General features: G+C 40.2%; 1 protein-coding gene across 1 annotated transcript in view; it reads left to right on the top strand.

Moving 5' to 3' along the window:
* Positions 1–19,328, top strand: part of HEATR9 (HEAT repeat containing 9) — a gene marked incomplete at both ends in the record, with an annotated part of 43,073 nt that overhangs the window by 951 nt on the left and 22,794 nt on the right. Inside the window, 3 exons of the mRNA XM_083353401.1 lie at positions 9,878–10,053; positions 13,154–13,250; positions 15,456–15,512. Coding sequence (XP_083209527.1) covers positions 9,878–10,053; positions 13,154–13,250; positions 15,456–15,512 — 330 coding nt within the window. The remainder of the gene's footprint in view (positions 1–9,877; positions 10,054–13,153; positions 13,251–15,455; positions 15,513–19,328) is intronic.

Genomic DNA, 19,328 nt, shown 5'->3' with positions numbered 1-19,328 from the left:
TCTATCTCTGTGTTACAGTATCTCTTGTCCAAGTTCCTCCTCAAAGGTTTACTCCTCTCTTCCCTCCTAAATGGCTGCCTCAAACTTTCCCAAAGATGAATGCTTAATTGAGCAACACGCAGGAGGAAAAAAAATCTAACACAAATTTTTGGATTGACTGGTTATCTATTTCTTCAAACACAAGAAGATGCTAGTTATGTTCTAGCAATAACTTTCTGAGGCTTCCAGAAAGAACAATGATAGTCCTTTGTTTTTCTCATTTGGATTTCTCACTTTCGTTTTAAAAGGGCCAAATTTGGTATATGTCTACCAGAAGGAGGGGTTGGAGGATCTGGCTTTGTGTACATACAGCTTTCCCTTCTTGAAATGAGTGTACTATAGGAGAGGAAGGAACGTACATTTTGTCCGAGCTTGTCTAAAATGAAAGCTACATCTACAGCAACTATACACTATTCTTCTACCAGAAATTAAAGGTACATTTTAAGGAAGTTGGCTAAGACAGGGGTCCCCAATCCCCAGTCCGTGGACTGATACCAGACTGTGGCATGCCAGCAACCAGTCCGCACAAACAAGCAAAGCCCCATCCGTGGGATGGAGGCAGTACACAAAACCACGCCCCCTCCAGTCCACGGAAAAACTTTTCTCCATGGAACTGGTCCCTGGTGCCCCAAAAGGTGGGGACTTCTGGGCTAAGACATTCATATACCCATACAAGCTAAATAAATAAATCAAGCAAGCAAGCAATCTGCAGGATAGGAAAGGAAAAGGATCTGAAAATCTGAAAAGTTCTGATCACAAGATCCCCAGAGCTTCATGGTTTCTTGTATTTGCCTACCAAATGAGATCCTAGGGCTTCTGCACTGCATACTTGCTGTGACAGATTTCTCTTTTCTTAAAATCTCCTGGCTTTGCTGTACCGTTGGACAAGGAGAATTGTATGTGCAGATCTTCTTTGGGCTTTAAATTTTCTCTGACAAAGTTAAACTGGATTCCGTCTTGATTTACACACCATTGTGGCAGCACTGCTGAAGGAAACTGGTTTGTCTTTTAGGAATTCCAGTGGAAGCAAATCTCAGAAATAGCTGCTGAATAAACTACAGGTCTAAGATGCAGTTAAGTATCAGGTGATAATGTGTCACAGGATGTTGGCTACTGATGTTGGCCCAATCAAGCTATAAATGCATGTTTGAAGTTCAGATGCCAGGCAGAGTCTCATATTATTTAATTGCTCCTCACACAAAATTGTGTACACAAAGTGGGTATTTGTCAGGGTGAAAAAATACCTTAAAACTTTCCCATCAAATTTCATACAACTGCACCCTTTCTTTAATGAAACAACGTTCAATCACATCAGCTTGTCCTGCAGATTAAAGGTCTATCTATTACAGACACAAGCTCCACATGTCATGAGAATAGACTCTAGACATTTGAATAGGTTTTGTAAAGTTGCAGACCAAATGGATATACTTGTGGGAACTGGATGAAAAACACCTAATCTCAAACTGTGTCTTCTTAAATGAATGCCATTCATGTGCAAATTGTAAGCCTTCTTACAAATGACACATTATGAACTGAGAACTCAATAATTAATTAATTATACTTTGTGACTTAATGAACTGTGGATTATGAATTAATAAGGTTATTTAATGTCAGTCACAGTTCACTAAGTTTTTCAGAGGAAATGATCTTTTAAGAGCTCTCTGAGGAAATGAGTGCTCACTTCTGACCAATAATATTGAAATATTCTGTTGAATTCAATGTTTTGATGGTAATTCAGGTCATTATATAGGATTTGCTATTATTTGGATTCAGGTCCCTGACACTTTTTTTTTTTTACCAAAATTTCAAGGCACAGAGGAAGAATTCAGGAATAAGACACTAGCTGCAAATACTGTAGAAGAGATGATGATACTAAGATCTGAATCAGGAAATCTGTAACTCAGTGTTGTCATGTGCCATAAATTATCTGAATGCACTTATTTTCTTCCAGATAAATAATATAAAATCATAGACTAAGTTACATGCTTTGTGTAATTCAGACCTACTTACAACATTATTGCAAGGTTACAGAATTGCTTCAAAGACTCACAACATAATACAAGTGATAATCATCATGATGATTGAAGGCCACAATCCAGCATGGAAAACATGGGCTGAATTCTTCCACTGTTGTTTTATGGAAAAAGTCTAAATTTATGTTTTTCAATGTAAATTTTGAGCATCAAGAATCTCAGAAATTTTCCTCAAATTTCTGCCCTTGAAATGTGTGTGGGAGAATGGGAAATCTATCTGAAAATGGAAGGCTGGAGTCAACCACATCAAGAAGCGTCCTGGTTGAAGAAGGTTGGCCTAGAATACAGGGGTAAGCAACCTTGGCTCTTTTATGACTTGTGGACTTCAATTCCCAGAATTCCTGAGCAAGCCAGGCTTGCTCAGGAATTCTGGGAGTTGAAGTCCACGAGTCATAAAAGAGCCAAGGCTGCCTACTCCTGGCCTAGATTGTACACCAGTGTACAAGAGTCAGTGTACCTCTTGTCCTGCAGTGAGTTGTTCTGCAGCGAGTTGACTGTGGTGAGTTGGCTGTGATGAGTTGGCCGTGGCGAGTTGGCCGCAGCTAGCCTCTGCTCTTTGGGATGTGAATAAGCTTGTATTATGTTGAAGAACTGGGCATGGCTAGTCTAGTGAAAAGAAGGACCAGGTAGAGTACATGAAGCAGTCGCTGAAAATTTGAAGTATATGGTAGTTCAAGTGGCACACTTCAGGCAATTGAATGTTTCAAGGGCACGAAGACTGTAAGATTGATGCATTTGAATGCTTTCTCTTCTATGGTTGCAGAGGACAGGTAATGAGATGATCCCATATATATGGAACAACCTAAGCCCCTGAGGATTGGCCAACTCGAGAGGGCCAAGCACATCCTTCAGTGTGTGCTGCATAGAGACGTGTAATAGTTTTATCTCTCTGATATTGACAAGGCTGCCAGAGCATGCTGATGTGGCTGATGGATTATAATCCCTCTATAACGTGCAAAGTGCTGTAGTTTATATGGCTCATCAGAAGCTGATTAAGTACAAGCAAATTTTGTAAATTCTGAAATAACATTGAATAGATATTTACATTTTACAAATTATAACTAAATCAATACTGATTTTAATTACCTTTAGATAAAGAGTTTATTAATGGTTATTATAACAAGTTTTAATACTATCTCAGTGTTATGTAGCGGGTTCTTCACGCAGGAAAGGAGATGAGGCAAGTGAGTTCAACAAAGCTCATGGTTTATTGCTTGCAGGATCTGAACTGAGAACTGGGCTGCAACTAGCAGCAATTTATAGCCTAGCCCGTAGGCGGCAGCCAATAGATTTAAAGCAACCATTGCGGCCTATGGAAAGCCAATAGCAGCACTGGAGACCTGGAGTCTGGGTAGCTGGAAAGCCGTTAGCTGCTCCAGCTAACCACGTGGTATTACAATTGAGCCCAATACATAACACTCAGCTTGTATTTTATTGCTTGTATTAGCATCAGTATAAAACTTGCAACTGTAATGTTTACAGTGTTATGGTAGTAATATTAAATTTCAGTTGCTGAAATGGTTGCTCTTGTTCTGTTTGTATAATTTTATGGGTTTTTTTGCTGGTCTGTGACTGAAATAAAGATTATTATATTACTTTTAGTGTTGTCATTAAACATACACACAGAGAGACAGAAATGTTCCTTATTCCATTTTTTGACTTGGTCAATTTCTAAAGTTACATTCAGTATGGTAGAGCAGGGCTTTTCAACCAGTGGTACGGGTACCACCTCTGGTACATTGGCACCTAGCAGGTGGTACGTAACCATCCTAGAAAAGTGGTAGCGGGGGAGGGGAATGAGCTGAACCTTTGGTAGCACCGCACAAGCCTAAGCGAGAGATGGCTAGAGCAGCTGGGTTGTCAGGGCTCAGTAGAAGAGCCAGGATCAGCACCAGGCTCCAGCTGGAGCTCGGTACTGATCTTGGCGCTTCTGCTGAGCCCAGAAGAAGTGCCAATCAGCTGGAATGTTACAGCATCTCCAGGGTCTTGTGAATGTAAATCACATGTGATTTACATGTAAATTCACATGTAAATCACATGTGATTTACATTTACATAGCAACTGATTCATATTTATGACGGTCACAGTGTCCCAGGATCATGTGAAGTGACGAAAACCTGTTGCAACCACCCAGCAGAGGGGGGGGGGGAGAATAAAAACTAAACCCCACCCCACCCCCGCTGCCAATCCTCAACAGAAATGCTCACAACAATGAAAACCTCAGACAGGAGTAGGAGCGCCGCTGGGCAGGCAGGCACATGTCCGGCTTGGCTGTGCCTTGGGGGGGGCACTTTTTCAGTGTCATTGTAACTTCGAACAGTCACTAAGTGAACTGTTGTAAGTCGAGGACTACCTGTAGTTCATCACTTTTTTCCTTTTTTTGTGGTCATCAAGTTTTTGACACCTTGCTAGGCGACCGGTAGTACTCGGATATTGCCATATCCTAAAAGTGGCACAATGGGTGAAAAGGTTGAAAAGCCCTGTGGTAGAGGAATGAGATTTTAAAAAATGTATAGCTGTCCTTCTGGAAAAAAAATCTACCATGATTATTATTAAGAACAAATGTAAAAGTTTAAAAATGATGGGATATTAGAAACAATGTAGGAAACATAAATCAGAGGATCACAAGAAGACAACAGGAAAGTGAGTCAACAAAGATACAAACTGGCCAGTCCAAACAACTCCCAGAGAGAACTCTCCATGTGTAGCTTTTATGCCAACGCCACACTATATCCCTATGATGTCCTCCTTTTGGGGTAATTTAATCTATTTTTAATTTCATCTAAGAGGACTGAGGAATTACAGTACTGACAATCTGTTAGTAATGACAAATAACAAGAGATTCAAGGATGATCAAGGAACTAAAAATTAAGTCCTGTGAAATAAGATCAAAAGGGGGCGGGGTTAGAGGATGAGAAGGGATTTGATTTATGGAACTCTGTGAGATATTTTAATCAATAGGACATGGTGTCCATCTGTAGTCTTCCAGCATCAATTTCTGAAACCTACCCTTGAGAAAGATTGCAACTGCCAGAATCCAGATGGATTGGTGATACATCCATATTATCCAATGGCTGATAACATCAAATACTGCAGAGATTATTTCCATCCACCAAGTCAGATGGAAATAAATTCAGATAGACAATATATAATCCAGAAATGTCTAGTTGCCATCACTTTGGGCATATGTACAATGAAAACATAGTAATAGTACTGGTTTATGACATCATTCACCCACTCCCAATTCAGGAAGGAAAAAAAATAGTACTTAAGAAACACTACACATCTGATGCGCCTTATTTTATCCAACAGTCACTGAAGTGATACCTTGAATAAAGTGAAGATTTGCAATACAAAGGCTAAGAATGGGTGGGTCAAAGATGATCCCAGAGATACCCTATGGCGCCAAACCGCCTCCAAAGTTATTATGGAGTCCCATGATAGAGACACCAGAAGATGAGGGTAAGTTAGTATTCATGCTGATGGGATCTTTTACTGTAATATGAATTGTTGCTGAGCTTATCCATTGAATAGCTATAGAATATATTTGCACATGCATATGTATTTTTCCCCTTCTTTTCAATTGTGATGGATTCTTAGAGACTGCGTGGAGAAGCCCCTGCAGGGTTGTTGTGTGTTGGTTTTTTTTTGGTACGGTGTTTTAGAAGTGACTTGCCCTTGCCTCCTTCCTAGAGCTGAGAGAAAGTGACTGGCCCAAAGTCAACCAGCCAGCTTTGTGCCTAATAAAAAAAAGGGACAGTGTAAATACATTACAGTACTGAATGTAAGGCAGTGGAGTTACGTGAGATATCTTTTCTTTTTTTAATAATAAAAAACAAATGCCAACTTCCAGTTCCTTTGTTCTTTGAGCAGCGATGGGGAGTAGGGTTCTCTCTTCGTCGTCTATTATTTTATTTTAGCCTTGAGCTAAACTATTATGGCCATCACCTAAAGGTACCGACAACACTGTCAGCTGACCAGTTTAGTGCTATTGAACAATTCTGATAGATCTCTACAGCAGGACTCACTTTAGTGAAACAGGAGCAGAGTGGCAGCCAACCAGGCTGAGCAGGAGCTAGAGGGAAGAATTATAATGCCCGCATGAATCTGATGTGGCAATAAACATCACTCCAGTCCCAGTCACTACTAGTTACCTGAGATTGCCTTTGGCCCTAACAGGTAAGTTCAAAGCATATCACTTGGATGCTATCAGCTAAAAGTGGAAAACACCACTCAGAACCCAGTACAGGTAAACATAAACCTCTATATGTCTCTCTCATTGGCTGGGGTGAAGGGAAAGTTTTGGCAGCATACTAGAAATAGGATGTTGTCAGGATATGCTCCTACCATAACTGAGTGTGATTATTAAAGTATCTTCCCTATCTCTGATTTTAGGTTCTGGTGGCTGCTAATTAGATTTAACACTCTTGACTCCTGTACCTATTGGCTCAAAGATAAATTCAAAGAGATTTACAGCCAAGAATGATTTTTAATCACATGCTCAGCACTTTGGGGACCCAGCACGTTGTAGAGTAATGATTGAAATATTGAATTAGGACTAGAGATGCCCTACCATTTAGATTTTCAACCGTTATGTTTATTAATGGAGTATTTTTCAGCCTAACCAGTATGGAGTTCTTATCGGGATGAAATTAGGTAGCAGGGAGGGTGGATGACATATATCTCCTTTAGCTCTTAGAGAAAAGTTGAAATAAAAAAATAAAACAATAGTACAAAATAGAAAATAGAAATCAGAGGATTGGAGGAACAAATGCCCTGTTTTGCCTATACTGCTTAAAGACAGTATAGGCAAAACAGCACATTGTATACAGTTTTGGTCCCCACGATGTAAAAAAGATGTTGAGACTCTAGAAAGAGTACAGAGAAGAGCAACAAAGATGATTAGGGGACTGGAGACTAAAACATATAGGGAACGGCTGCTGGAATTGTGTATGTCTAGTTTAACGCAGAGAAGGACGAGGGGTGACATGATAGCAGTGTTCCAATATCTCAGGGGGTGCCACAAAGAGGAGGGAGTCAAGCTATTCTCCAAAGCACCTGAAGGCAGGACATGAAGCAACGGATGGAAACTAATCAAGGAGAGAACCAACCTAGAACTAAGGAGACATTTCCTGACAGTTAGAACAATTAATCAGTGGAACAGCCTGCCTCCAGAAGTGGTAAATGCTCCAACGCTGGAGGTTTTAAAGAAGAGATTGGACAACCACTTGTCTGAAATGGTATAGGGTTTCCTGCCTGAGCAGAGGGTTGGACTAGAAGGCCTCGAAGGTCCCTTCCAACTCTATTGTTATTGTCATTGTTATTATATACCTTGTGGTTTGTGCCTCTTATTTTTCATGTGCTTTCTTTAGCTTTTCTTAATCTAATGAGCTTAAGAAAAGCGCGCAGATGCATTGCATTTGGTTAAAAAAAAGTTAGTTCAAATTAATGGCATTGTACTTAGTAACTAAACCAAGGCAGCATAATGATCACAGTCTCAGATTGTGACTGGGGAGACCCAGTTTAAGTCCTGCTTGCAACAGATATCCCTGGGTAGCTTTTAGGCTAATCCCTATCTCTTGCTGAGCTGTTGTTGTGGGAATGAAATGAGAGAAGAGCTCTCTCTATATTCAATATGTAAACAAATGAATAAGTAGACCAATTTTTTTTTGCTAAATATGGTGGTTTCTCCATCTCCTGTGCTTCACTCTTTACAGCGGCCAGAAAGGCTCAAATCAAAACACCAAAGGACTCTTTCCACCAGGTATGTGACTTTTGCTTGTTAGTTGTGAAGTCTCCTGATACATGCCACAATATATGCATGCACTTTCCACTTACGTATTTACACTTTGTACCTTATACCAAAGATGGTTTGTACTATAGGAGGACCTCGTGGTACAAATCTTTCTTCCCTACCTTACTAGATTTTCATTGTAAAATTAGAAGTAGATCCTGGGAAGGAAACAAAGAGGAGCACATTCAGTGGTGGAATTCAGCCGGTTCGCACCACTTCAGCAAAACCAGTAGCTATTTTTTTTGTTGCCCAGGCCCAGGAATGGACTTCTGGAAGTGGCATCCACACAGAGAACCGGTTGTTCACATATTTGCATGCCACCACTGAGCACATTAAACATTCTGTGAAAGAAGCTGTATGATTGTACACTAATCCTACATCTGGAAGCATCCCAGGAGAAAAGTTCAGGAGTGGATCACTGCTCACTCTGCAGGACTCCTGAGTTTTGCATGAACCCAACGAATGATAGTTTAATAGGTGTGATGGAATGAAGTGAGGTGGTGGATCGCCAGGAGGGAGGGGGATGAATTGCAGAGGTATAAAAGGCAACGTAGCCCGGATATTATGTGTGAGAGAAAGAGGGGGAAGACAACACTTGCTTAACTGGAGCCCTGGCGGTGCAGTGCTTCGAATGCAGTATTGCAGGCTAACTCTGTCCACAGCCATTAGTTTGATCCTGACTTGTTCAAGGTTGACTCAGCCTTCCATCCTTTCAAGGTTAGTAAAATGAGAGTTCAGATTTTGGGGGCAATATGCTGACATTGTAAACTGCCCAGAGACTGCTGTAAACCACTGTGGGGCAGTATATAAATCTAAGTGCTATTGCTATTAATAGTTCACAAAATATTTTATAGATGCAGATAGTAGAAGCCTCAGTCTGGTCTGATTTGTCTGTGGGTGTGAAATTTGGAATAATTGCCACATTCCGTGTGGGTGTGTGTAAGTGAGATAGATTTGGAATTTTTAAAGTCAGCTAAATTTGCTACTAGGTTCAGGTTTTGCTAACTACAGTCAGGGGCTCAAAAGTAATTATTTTCAAGACTTTCAAAAATGTATCCTTCATTTTCTTTGCCAAGCTTTCTTTCTTACAGCAGCCTAATTTAAGAAGAAAAAATCATGTTGCATTTTAATGGAGCTTGTTTTAATTGTTTTAAATTAATTGGCTTTAATTGCTTTAATTTTTGTTACTGTGCATTTTAAAATGGACATTTGCAAGTTGCTTAGAGCAAGAATTATATTAATTGTGTAATAAAATAAGATTGAAGAAATTGCTCTTGTTAAATGATTGGGAGCTAGCAATCCTTCCAGACCTACTGCAGATCATCCAGGGATCTGGTGATAAATTCCAATCTACCATCTACCAACAACTTATCTAGATGAGCTTTGCCATTCATGACTAAGAGCAACATCTTGGTGTAGGCTCTGATTAACTTTATCCTGCATTCTCCCACCATTCACATTTGGCATTGCCCTTCTGAGGAAATTACAGTTGCAATTCATGAAGCAACAAGCCCAAGTAGCAAATAAATTATTTCCAGGACTCCATCAATAGGGAGGGGCATGCACTTACTGACCTAAATGAAAATAAAGAAACTAAGTTATTCAGACTGGATGAGAATTTCGGTATAAGGATTCTGAGACAAATAACCAGTCTTTAAAACAAAGGTGACTTTTCCTTTGAGGCGAGTTCATCTCCTGACGACTTCACAGATATGTCCATGACATTTTCTTGGCAGTTAATATGGATGCACTTCACCGTTGTGTTCTAGTTTGTTTGCTTGTTGGTTAAGTAACCTTTTAGTCTAGTTTACAGTCCTAGATTTTACTGCTAATTTCATATTCAAGAACCACCCAGATCTAGCCCTGCTCAGCTTTCTGAAATCAACCATGGTGGTCTAGGATTGCCAGGACTACACCATTTAGTGGACAACAAGTATGTTTCTGACAACATGAACTCTATGTTTTGTGCCCAAGGCAATTTTGACGATTTTTGTTTTTAATCTCCCTCCAGATTCCTTCTGAAACTTACCCATGTAGTCCTTTCAAATATAGAACCAAAATCTACTCATTTGATCCTGGTCTCATCCCACCTAGAATTGTAGAGCTACCTGACCCAGCCAGCTTGAAGAAGCAGTGCCCATATCGCAAGAAATTGGAACAGGCGAAATCTAAGTCTGTAAAGAAAAGGTAAGGGATCGGATACTGAGTTTCTGTTACTAGTAGGCAGGCAAGTCCAGTTATATTTATAGCATCAATTAACAGTTGCCACCTGCAGTGCAAAAAAAGGGGGGCTTATTGTGTTTGGCTTATATTATACCCTTTGGTAAGCTGACCACTTGCTTAGGCTCATGGTATCCTTTGCCCAAACAAATAGATGGTACAGTAAAATAATTTTCAACAATTAAGGTTTGGTCTTTTGAAGCATATCTAACTTTCCGAAAATATTTTGTTTTGAATAATGGAAACAATTACCCTGAAGCAAAAATTAAAGTTATCTTTTAAACTTGCAGGTTGGACATATAGGTAGTCCTTGGCTTACAACAGTTCATTTAGTGACTGTTCAAAGGTACAACGGCATTGAAAAAAAGTGACTTATGACCCTTTTTACACTTAACAACCATTGCTGTGTCCCCAGGGTCATGAGACCAAAATTCAGACGCTTGGCAACTGACTCACATTTATGACGGTTGCAGTGTCCTGGGGTCGTGTGAATCCCCTTTTGCAAACTTCTGACAAGCAAAGTCAATGGGGAAGCCAGATTCATTTAGCAACCATGTTACTAACTTAACAATTGCAGTGATTCACTGAACAACCCTGACAAGAAAGCTTGTAAAACAGGGCAAACTTCACTTAACAAATGTTTCTCTTAGCAACATAAATTTGGGGTTCAGTTGTGGTCATAAGCCGAAGACTACCTGTAGTGGGTGCATCGGAGTCCCCATTACCTTTGAAAGGTGCCCAGTTCGGGGAAAGCAGCTTCAGTTAATACTATAGTAGATCCTCCTTCTACTATATTGCTCAGCTAAGGGGCACATTTTTACTTTTACTTGGAAACGTACAAAAATATATAGTTTAGTTCCAAATTTTGATTTGGAAGTAACATTTCCCCCCCCCTAGAATCCAGTTAATGGATGTATTACAGAGACCATTATTTTTTCTAAACCAGAGAACTTGGGTTATTGTCCTATTCCAGGAGTTAACAACCTATCTTTTCAAGTATGCAGGTTGGTCTGTCTGTGCGAGATCCGCCTTGCTGAGTTCATCCATGCTTGTATCCAGTGGACTTCTCGGTCTTGAATAACAATGGGCTGCTCACATGCAGATCGTATCATTTGCTGCTGATGGAGCACTTTCCTTACCACTTTCATTGTTTTTCAGGAGATGAGAGGTCAGGATATTGTAAGGACACTACAGTGAGGATTAAGTTATTCAATGCCCCTTCAGTTGACAACGGGGAAACTTTCTCTCCAGGCAGAGTGCAATTATTTAATGCTGTGGAATGACGCAGATCTGTCTGTGTGGTGGAAATACAACCAAGTGGTTTAAGATGTGGCTTAATCATGTGGCTGGAATTATGGGGAAAACACAAACGGCATGGAGAGAAGTGCATTTATGTCAGGTTCTACATATGTTTAGATTATGGTCTTACCAACGTTTGCTGTGGAATATTACTCCATTCTTAGCCCTGATTAAAATAATCTTATTCCCATTAGCTGCACTGGAAAGGAGAAAAGGAAGGGGGAAGGACTCTAGACACAGGCACGCTGATGACTGTTGTGCCCATATTGTAATAGCTGAGGGTTGGATTTGAAGTAACTTGGTGCCTAACTAGAACTGTGTACATAAACTCCATGAAATAGATTAACTCTCAGTGGAGAATACAAATCTCCCAGCTATTAACTACTCAGGAAACAGCATTATTGCCTTCCATTCCCTGTTCTGATATCAGAATAGACCAGATCTCAGCTGAAAATCCAGACAAACCACCAGATGGCCGTATAGAGATATTGAAAACTCCAATTCTTTGTTGCCATATTATCATGGCCCTATAGCTGAGACCTGGGACAACCGTCCCCAACCTATCCCAAATGTCTTGAGACAGTGTCAGTAGTTCTTGGCCATTCCTGATGGCTGTAATCCCAAGAATTGCCACTCCATCTTCTAAATCACTGATTCCCAGTTTGTGATCTATAGAGGGGTCCCTAACCCCCAGTCCATGGACCGGCACCAGTCCGCAGCATGCCAGCAAATGGGCCGCACAAACAAGCAAAGCTTCATCCTTGGGATGCAGGCAGTATTCAAAACCACATCCCCTCTGGTCAGTGGGAAAATCTTTCTCCGTGACAACGGTCCCTGGTGCTCAGAAGGTTGGGGACCTCTGATCTATAGAGATCTCTGGTGGCCTATGCAAGTACTGCAGATGGTCTCTGGAAAACATTCCAAAATGATTTTAAAAAGGATACTGAAGTCCTCAACTTATGACCAGAATTGAACCTTGAATTTTGGTTGTAATATGTTGTGATCATTAAGTAGGTCAACATGGGATCTGACTTGCTTTTACGATTGTTTTTGCTGTGGTCATTAAATGAGCCACTGCAGTTGTTAAGTGAGCCACATGGTTGTTAAAGCATAGTCAGCATATCCAATGGGCATTTTCTGCCAGAGAATGGCCAAGTACATAGCAAAATGTGGTCACATGACCTGTCACTGTAACCTGTTGGAAATGCAAGCCAGTCGTCAAGCACCCAAAATGCTCTCACATGACTCTGTGTGTGTGTGTGTGTGTGTATGCATGTGTGTGTGCGTAGTAGTCATGACTTTAAAGATAGGCTTTGAAGTCTATCATAACTTCAACTGATCATTAAGCAACCGGTCATTAAGGAAGACTAGATAGCCAATATCCTCTAGAAAGTTTCTGTCATAAGGCATTGACATTCTTACCTGAAATCTCAAAATATTTCAAGAAGGAAAACTGGCTTTCATAAGGTTTGGAAGTCTAACACAATTATAGACCTTATATAAAAATGACAATTATATTTAATTCATTTAACTTTTAAAATACAATTCTAAACTGTGCTCTGACGCCTGATGCTTGCGCAGTGATCTTTGTATTGTGCAATAATCCTCCCTAAAAGAAAAGAAAATACGGAGTCAAGCGACATATGCCTTAATGATATATTCTAAATTTTCATTTGCTAGGATGTATTATCCCCTTAAAAACACCTTTACAAGGCACAGAAACTAATTTGTAAAAAAATGTTTAATGATGTTTTCTTTTTTCATTCAGGTCTCAATTTTTACTCTCCAAGTTTATCAAGTCAGCGGTCCTTAAAAAAAGAGAGATTTACATTTGGAATGAAACATTGAAACCAGAAAGGATCAAGGTTAGAAAAAAGAAATCTTATAGTAAAGCATTTTTCAAGAATATTAGGTTTCCTTGCTGTGGGCCATATTTTCCAAGCTGACACATTCCACATTTGTTCAGCCATAAGACAAATGATCCCCAGCTAATATGGCCATATAGCCCATCACAAGTGGCAAACATCAGGATGGGAAAAGTCTTGGTATAAAACTTGTGTACTGTATTTTTTTATTTATTTATTTTAATTCCATTTATATCCCGCCCTTCTCCGAAGACTCAGGGCGGCTTTACAAACTTAGCAGTAGCCTTCATTCTATGTATATGCCTGCTTATTAGGGCTTTCGCCCCCCCCAAGCGGCATTATTACAAAGTCAGCTTATTGCCCCCAACAATCTGGGTCCTCATTTTACCTACCTCGGAAGGATGGAAGGCTGAGTCAACCTTGAGCCTGGTGGGACTCGAACCTGCACGAATTGCAGGCAGCTGGTGTTACTTAAGGAGGCATTAGCCCACTGCTCCACCAAGGCTCTGTAGTCATTTAAAATGCTGGATTAGGAGTGGGGATACCCAGTTCCAGTCCTCTCTTAGCAGCTACGTGATACTGGCCCAGCTATACTCTCTCAGTTGTAGACTGGAACTTTGCAAAACATCCCCAAATAAGGTAATGGTGAATCACTTCTAAAAATGTGGCCAATAAAGCTTCACAGAGGTGTTATATAGTCAACAGGAGTCCAGACTGACTCAAAACAGTAAAACAAACAAAGAGCTCCAGTCTAAATGACCATGAGAACAATGACTGCATGGTAGGCATTGCCCTGGGTAAGATGAGCAGTAAAACCCTCCACTCTAAAGCTACTAGATATTTGCAGCAAAAATTAGAAATGACAGTGAGATGGCAAAAAGAAAAAAAGAATAATTTCAAAAAATGTATGGGTCATTATTATTTGATCAGAAATAGGACATCCACCATATGGTTTAGAGCAGACATGTCAAACACAAGGCCCGGGGGCCGGATCCGGCCCATGAAGTGGTTTCATGTGGCCCGCGAAGCCATCCTGGAAACAGTGAGGGAATGGCCCCCACTGTCTTGGCCCTGGCCCAGAGACCCTCCTTCTGCCAGAGACCCTCAGATCTGTCCCATTCCTGCCCAGGCCCCCATAGGCACCCTTGAGGCGAACGATGTGGAGCTGGCCACGCCCACCCAGTAGGACATACGCACTCTAGCCATGCCCACCCAGTAGGCCACGCCTACCCTGGCCACACCCACCCGGCCCTTTGAGGGCAACCGCAATGCTGATGCAGCCCTCAATGAAATTGAGTTTGACACCCCTGGTTTAGAGGAAGCCTGCGACACTGGTTTTCGTAATCCCCTACGGGAGATTAATTAGCAGAGGTTGTGGAAACTGGATAATCGCTTTGGCTTCAATGCAAGAACTACAGTGGAAGATTATACATTTTTGGCGTTTGACTCCCGTCGGATTGTCATATATGTATCAAAATTATTCTTCCAAAAGTTGGAGAAGTCATCAAAAAAGATTTTTTTCATTTCTGGTAATCATGTGTTTAAGTCATATCCTTGTGGCCTGAAATCTTTGGAGAGATAATCTAAGTATTATTACTAATCTAAGAATTGAATGTACCTCAATGCTATGTTTTACTGCACTTATTTACAGGACCAAATCATAAGCTTAAAAATAAAGAACTTATTATTCAATTGTAGCAGCCAAAAATAATAATTATGCAACATTGGAAAACTTTAGATAACATAACATATACTGTATACAGTATATGGCAAATCTGCATATGTGCAACACCTGCTCTTTATTCTCATTGCATTACATTTTTTTGTGCTTTCTGTATTTTTTCTTTTTCTGTATATTTTGAATTTGTTAACGTAGTTGCCTTATAAAATGTAAACAAACATTTGCTATCATATCATGATGATCTGGATGTTTACAGCCAAGATCTGGTAACTTGCAGATTTATCATATTGTTGCCATGTGCAAATAGAGATAGTAAAGGAAAGCTTGTGAGTTCCTCTGCAAAGGACAATTTGAAGCTTTTCAACTTAGGAAAAAGAACAATGTAGATATTTTTCCCCTCTCTCATAACATAACAGAGATTGGAGATTTTTACCCTCATTTCCTTTCCTTTTTTGAACATTTGCATTTCTTTGATTGATGGATGGATGGATGGATTGGTTGATTGATTGATTGATTGATTGCAGGTTCTCATAAAGTCTTTGGCATCTCCTGTGGAACTTGAACAACTCTATGCAGCTCAGGTAAAAGAAAGCTTTAGATATAATCGTTATTAAGAGGGATTTTGGATGTCTGGAAAAAGATCTGCACATTCCACATCAGAAGTCATACCGCAGTGAAGTCCCTTGACTGGAAGTGAAATTTTCCATGAAGAAAAGATTCAAATCCAAAAATCCCTCAGATATATAAGACACACATAGAGTCGTGCACTCCCACTGGCTTCAACACATTGGTTAACATAGATGTTATTTATTTGGAACTATTTATTGGGAGCTAACAATGCAAGAATCCAGAAAGGCCACTAAAAGGTAATAAAAGAATGTAGAATGCTCTTTATCTTTGTTGGCATCTTGTGGTATAGAGTTTTACAGCCACATTCTGGCAGACTGACTTTCCCTGCTGTCCTCCCTCTTTCTTTCTGACTGGAGGAATCTGACTTTGTTCCAAAGCTATTAATAAGAAACATTAAACTTGATATAAGTTAGGAACTGGCCTTTTTTTTTTTTTGGTCTTCACATGGAGGCTATCTGGTGATCTTGAACAATGGCCCTCCATCTTCTAGCAGCCCAAATACCTTATGGGATCTTGCCTGAGAAAGCTGAAATCTAATGACTTTTTATGTAAGATGTGACAATTTTTGTGCTTGATTTACCTCAATCCTGTTAGATTTGATAACCTTGCAGGATTTCAACCAGGTTTTATTTATTTATTTATTTATTTATTTATTTATTTATTTATTCGTTTTATATACCGCCCTTCTCCCGGAGGACTCAGGGCGGTGTACAGAGCAAAGTAAGTATACAATAAACCAACAATAAAACAAATAAAACCCCAGATCTACAAATAAAACCCCAAATCTATCAGGCCAGGCCGGCTTGCTGGAATAGATAGGTTTTTAAATCTCGCCGAAAGGTGCGAAGGTCGGGGGCCATCCGGATTTTGGCTGGTAAGCGGTTCCAGAGGATTGGCGCACCCACCGAGAATGCTCTCCCCCTGGGGGTCACCAGCCGGCATTCTCTGACCGGTGGCACCCTGAGGAGGCCCTCTCTGTGGGAGCGCACAGGACGGAGGGGTGTTGATGCTTTCCTAATCATTAAAAAAAACATTTGACTTGGGAGAGGATTAAAGGGGGTGTTGCTTTTAGACCTCTTGTCATTTGTGGGTGTTGCTCTATGCAATACAGGTAGTCCTCAACTTATAACAGTTCATTAAGTGGCCATTTAGATTTACAATACACTGAAAAAAGTGACTTATGACTGTTTTTCACACTTACAGCATCCCCATGGTCACGTGATCAACATTCAGATGCTTGTCAACCGACCCATATTTAAGACACGTCCTGGGTTCATGTGAACTGCTTTTGTGACTTTTTGACAAGGAAACCCAATTCGCTTAACAACTAACTTACTAATTTGACAACTACAGTGATTCTCTTAAGAACTCTGGCAAGAAAAGTCATAAAATGGGGCAAAACTCACTTAATTCATGTCTCATTTAGCAACATAAATTTTGGCCTCAATAGTGATCATAAGTCGAGGACTACCTGTACAGGATCTTCATATGATTTTTGTAACTGGTTGTATGTTTACACCTATACCATTGCCTGTTACATAGAGACAGGTTTGCTTAGAGTGGCCTTCCTGATTTACAGCATATTCTGTTAGCCAGTTGATTTCAGAGTTGGGGCAATGAGAGTTATTGGTAAAGATTGGTAGGAGAGTTTGCATATTGTTATTTCGGTTCTTCCAAATAAACACCCCGGTTTTTTTTGAGTCCTACTGATTGCTTCAGATATTTCATATAGAGAACATCCCATCAGCTACATCCAGTGGTGGGATTCAGCCAATTCGCAACACTTCGGCTGAACCGGTAGCTAATTTTTTGTTGCCCAGGCCCAGAATGGACTTCCGGAAGTGGCATCCACACAGAGAACTGGTTGTTCATGTATTTGAATCCCACCACTGGCTACATCCTTCAGGTTTTATGCCTCCTCAAGCAAGGATTTACTCCTGTTCTTGTGTCCACAGATAGGCACAGCCAGGTTTTGTCTCAACCTCAAGAAAAATCTATGCATATATAGTTGCCTCCTTTTGGGATGGTTCATATGATAAGCCACAAGGCCTGAAAGTAGAAAGTCTAAAGACGTGATTCTACTGTTTCCTCCATGCAGCCAGAATGCATATATGGGAGGGAGCCATCTTTAAAGGTCAAAGAATAGTCAAAATTAGAAACATACCCTGAAGAATTTCCCCTCTCCCAATAGGAAAAGGACAAATCTGACCTTTGCAGAGCCCTGTGGTGAAAGATAGGAGTCCAGTCCCAGATTCTGGAAGATGGAGAAAAGAGTCAGTGTTTGCTGCAATGGCAATGTTCTTCCTAGTTAGTTCTTAGCTTCAGACTTTAAATAGAATGTCTGATTTGTACATCACACTAAATGAATGACAGGCAGAGTTCTCTGTAGTTATTATCTGCTGGCAGGAGAAACCTTGTGGAAGTGTTCAGTGTGACTGTTTCTTCAACAGCAAAACGGCATTCAGAAGTGACTTCAGAATGGGCTTCTCCTGCTCGTAGGCGAGAGGGCCATTGGAAAAGAAAAGAAAGAGAGTCCAAGCCTGAAAAACAGAGAAATGGGCAAATTGTGTAGCCAGGGCAGAATGATTTGGATCAGAATGAAATAAAACAGGGATAAAGAGGTTTTCAGGTCAAGGGCTTTAATATCAGGTGCAAAGAATCAGGACTATTTGCAAGTCTGCAACATTGAAGATTTATTCAAGCCTACACAAGAGAATCTGGCCAACTAAAGTTTGACACCAAATTGATGCCAGATAAGGGTCAATGGAATTCAGGAGGGGCTGGAATTGGAGCGCGTGTGCAAATGATGACTCTAAATCAGGCGTCTTCAAACTTGGCAACTTTAAGACTTGTGGACTTCAACTCCCAGAATTCTTCAGCCAGCCAGCTGGTTGACTGAGGAATTCTGGGAGTTGAAGTCCACAAGTCTTAAAGTTGCCAAGTGTGAAGACCCCTGCTCTAAATTGACAATGCACTTAACTCCACCCCACAGCTCTGTCTGCGCTTCTCCTACACTTAAAGATTGCTTTCCAAATCCAGCAAGAACATGACAGATTTTTTTCCTTTACAAATTCCAAACAGCTAATTTTATCATAGAAACACTGCTGAAAGGGAACAGTTTAACTTACAATTTATAATTTTTTCTGACATTCTCCAACTAATTCAGAGATGAAGTATTGAAACTGGACGTCAGCACAATTGTATTATTCCAAACAAACATTAAGTTCTGTTAAATATTTATTTTATATGCTAATTTACTTAAATGGTTTGATGGCTTTCAGACTTGTCATTTCTTTCTAATGCTATTTGCTATATCATTCAACATGACCCGTGCCATCAAATTATAATAATTTGCAGCCTATGTTTGTTTTGCAGTAGCTGCTATAGATTTCCACCCACCCAAATCTTGATTAATCACTCATTATTTTTATGCTTACTTCTTTTAATTTGTGATATTTGTAAGTTATGTAAGTGAGTGCATTAGAGCAAAAAAAAAAAAAAGAAAAGAAAAGGCTGACCTCACATTATGTTCCCCTGGAGGCTCTTTTTTTTTGCTCAGTAGCAACTTGCTTTGATGCGTACTGCTCAGTTCATATTAGGGATAAAATTGAGTGCTGAAGGTCTGTTATCAGAAGAGACAGAAGAATACAGACTAATCAAGGTCAGTTAAGTCTATGTCCTATCATGGACTTTTTGGACATTAGTCTTTAAGCTTCTGGTGTAATGTAGTGGGTCCGACGCAAGGAAGAGACGCCAGCCGGAGTACG

The sequence above is a fragment of the Vipera ursinii genome, assembly GCF_947247035.1.
Source record: "Vipera ursinii genome assembly, chromosome: 2".
Lineage (NCBI taxonomy): Eukaryota > Metazoa > Chordata > Lepidosauria > Squamata > Viperidae > Vipera > Vipera ursinii.
Note: the sequence above shows the minus strand (reverse complement) of the source record. Positions and strands in the feature narration are given on the sequence as shown.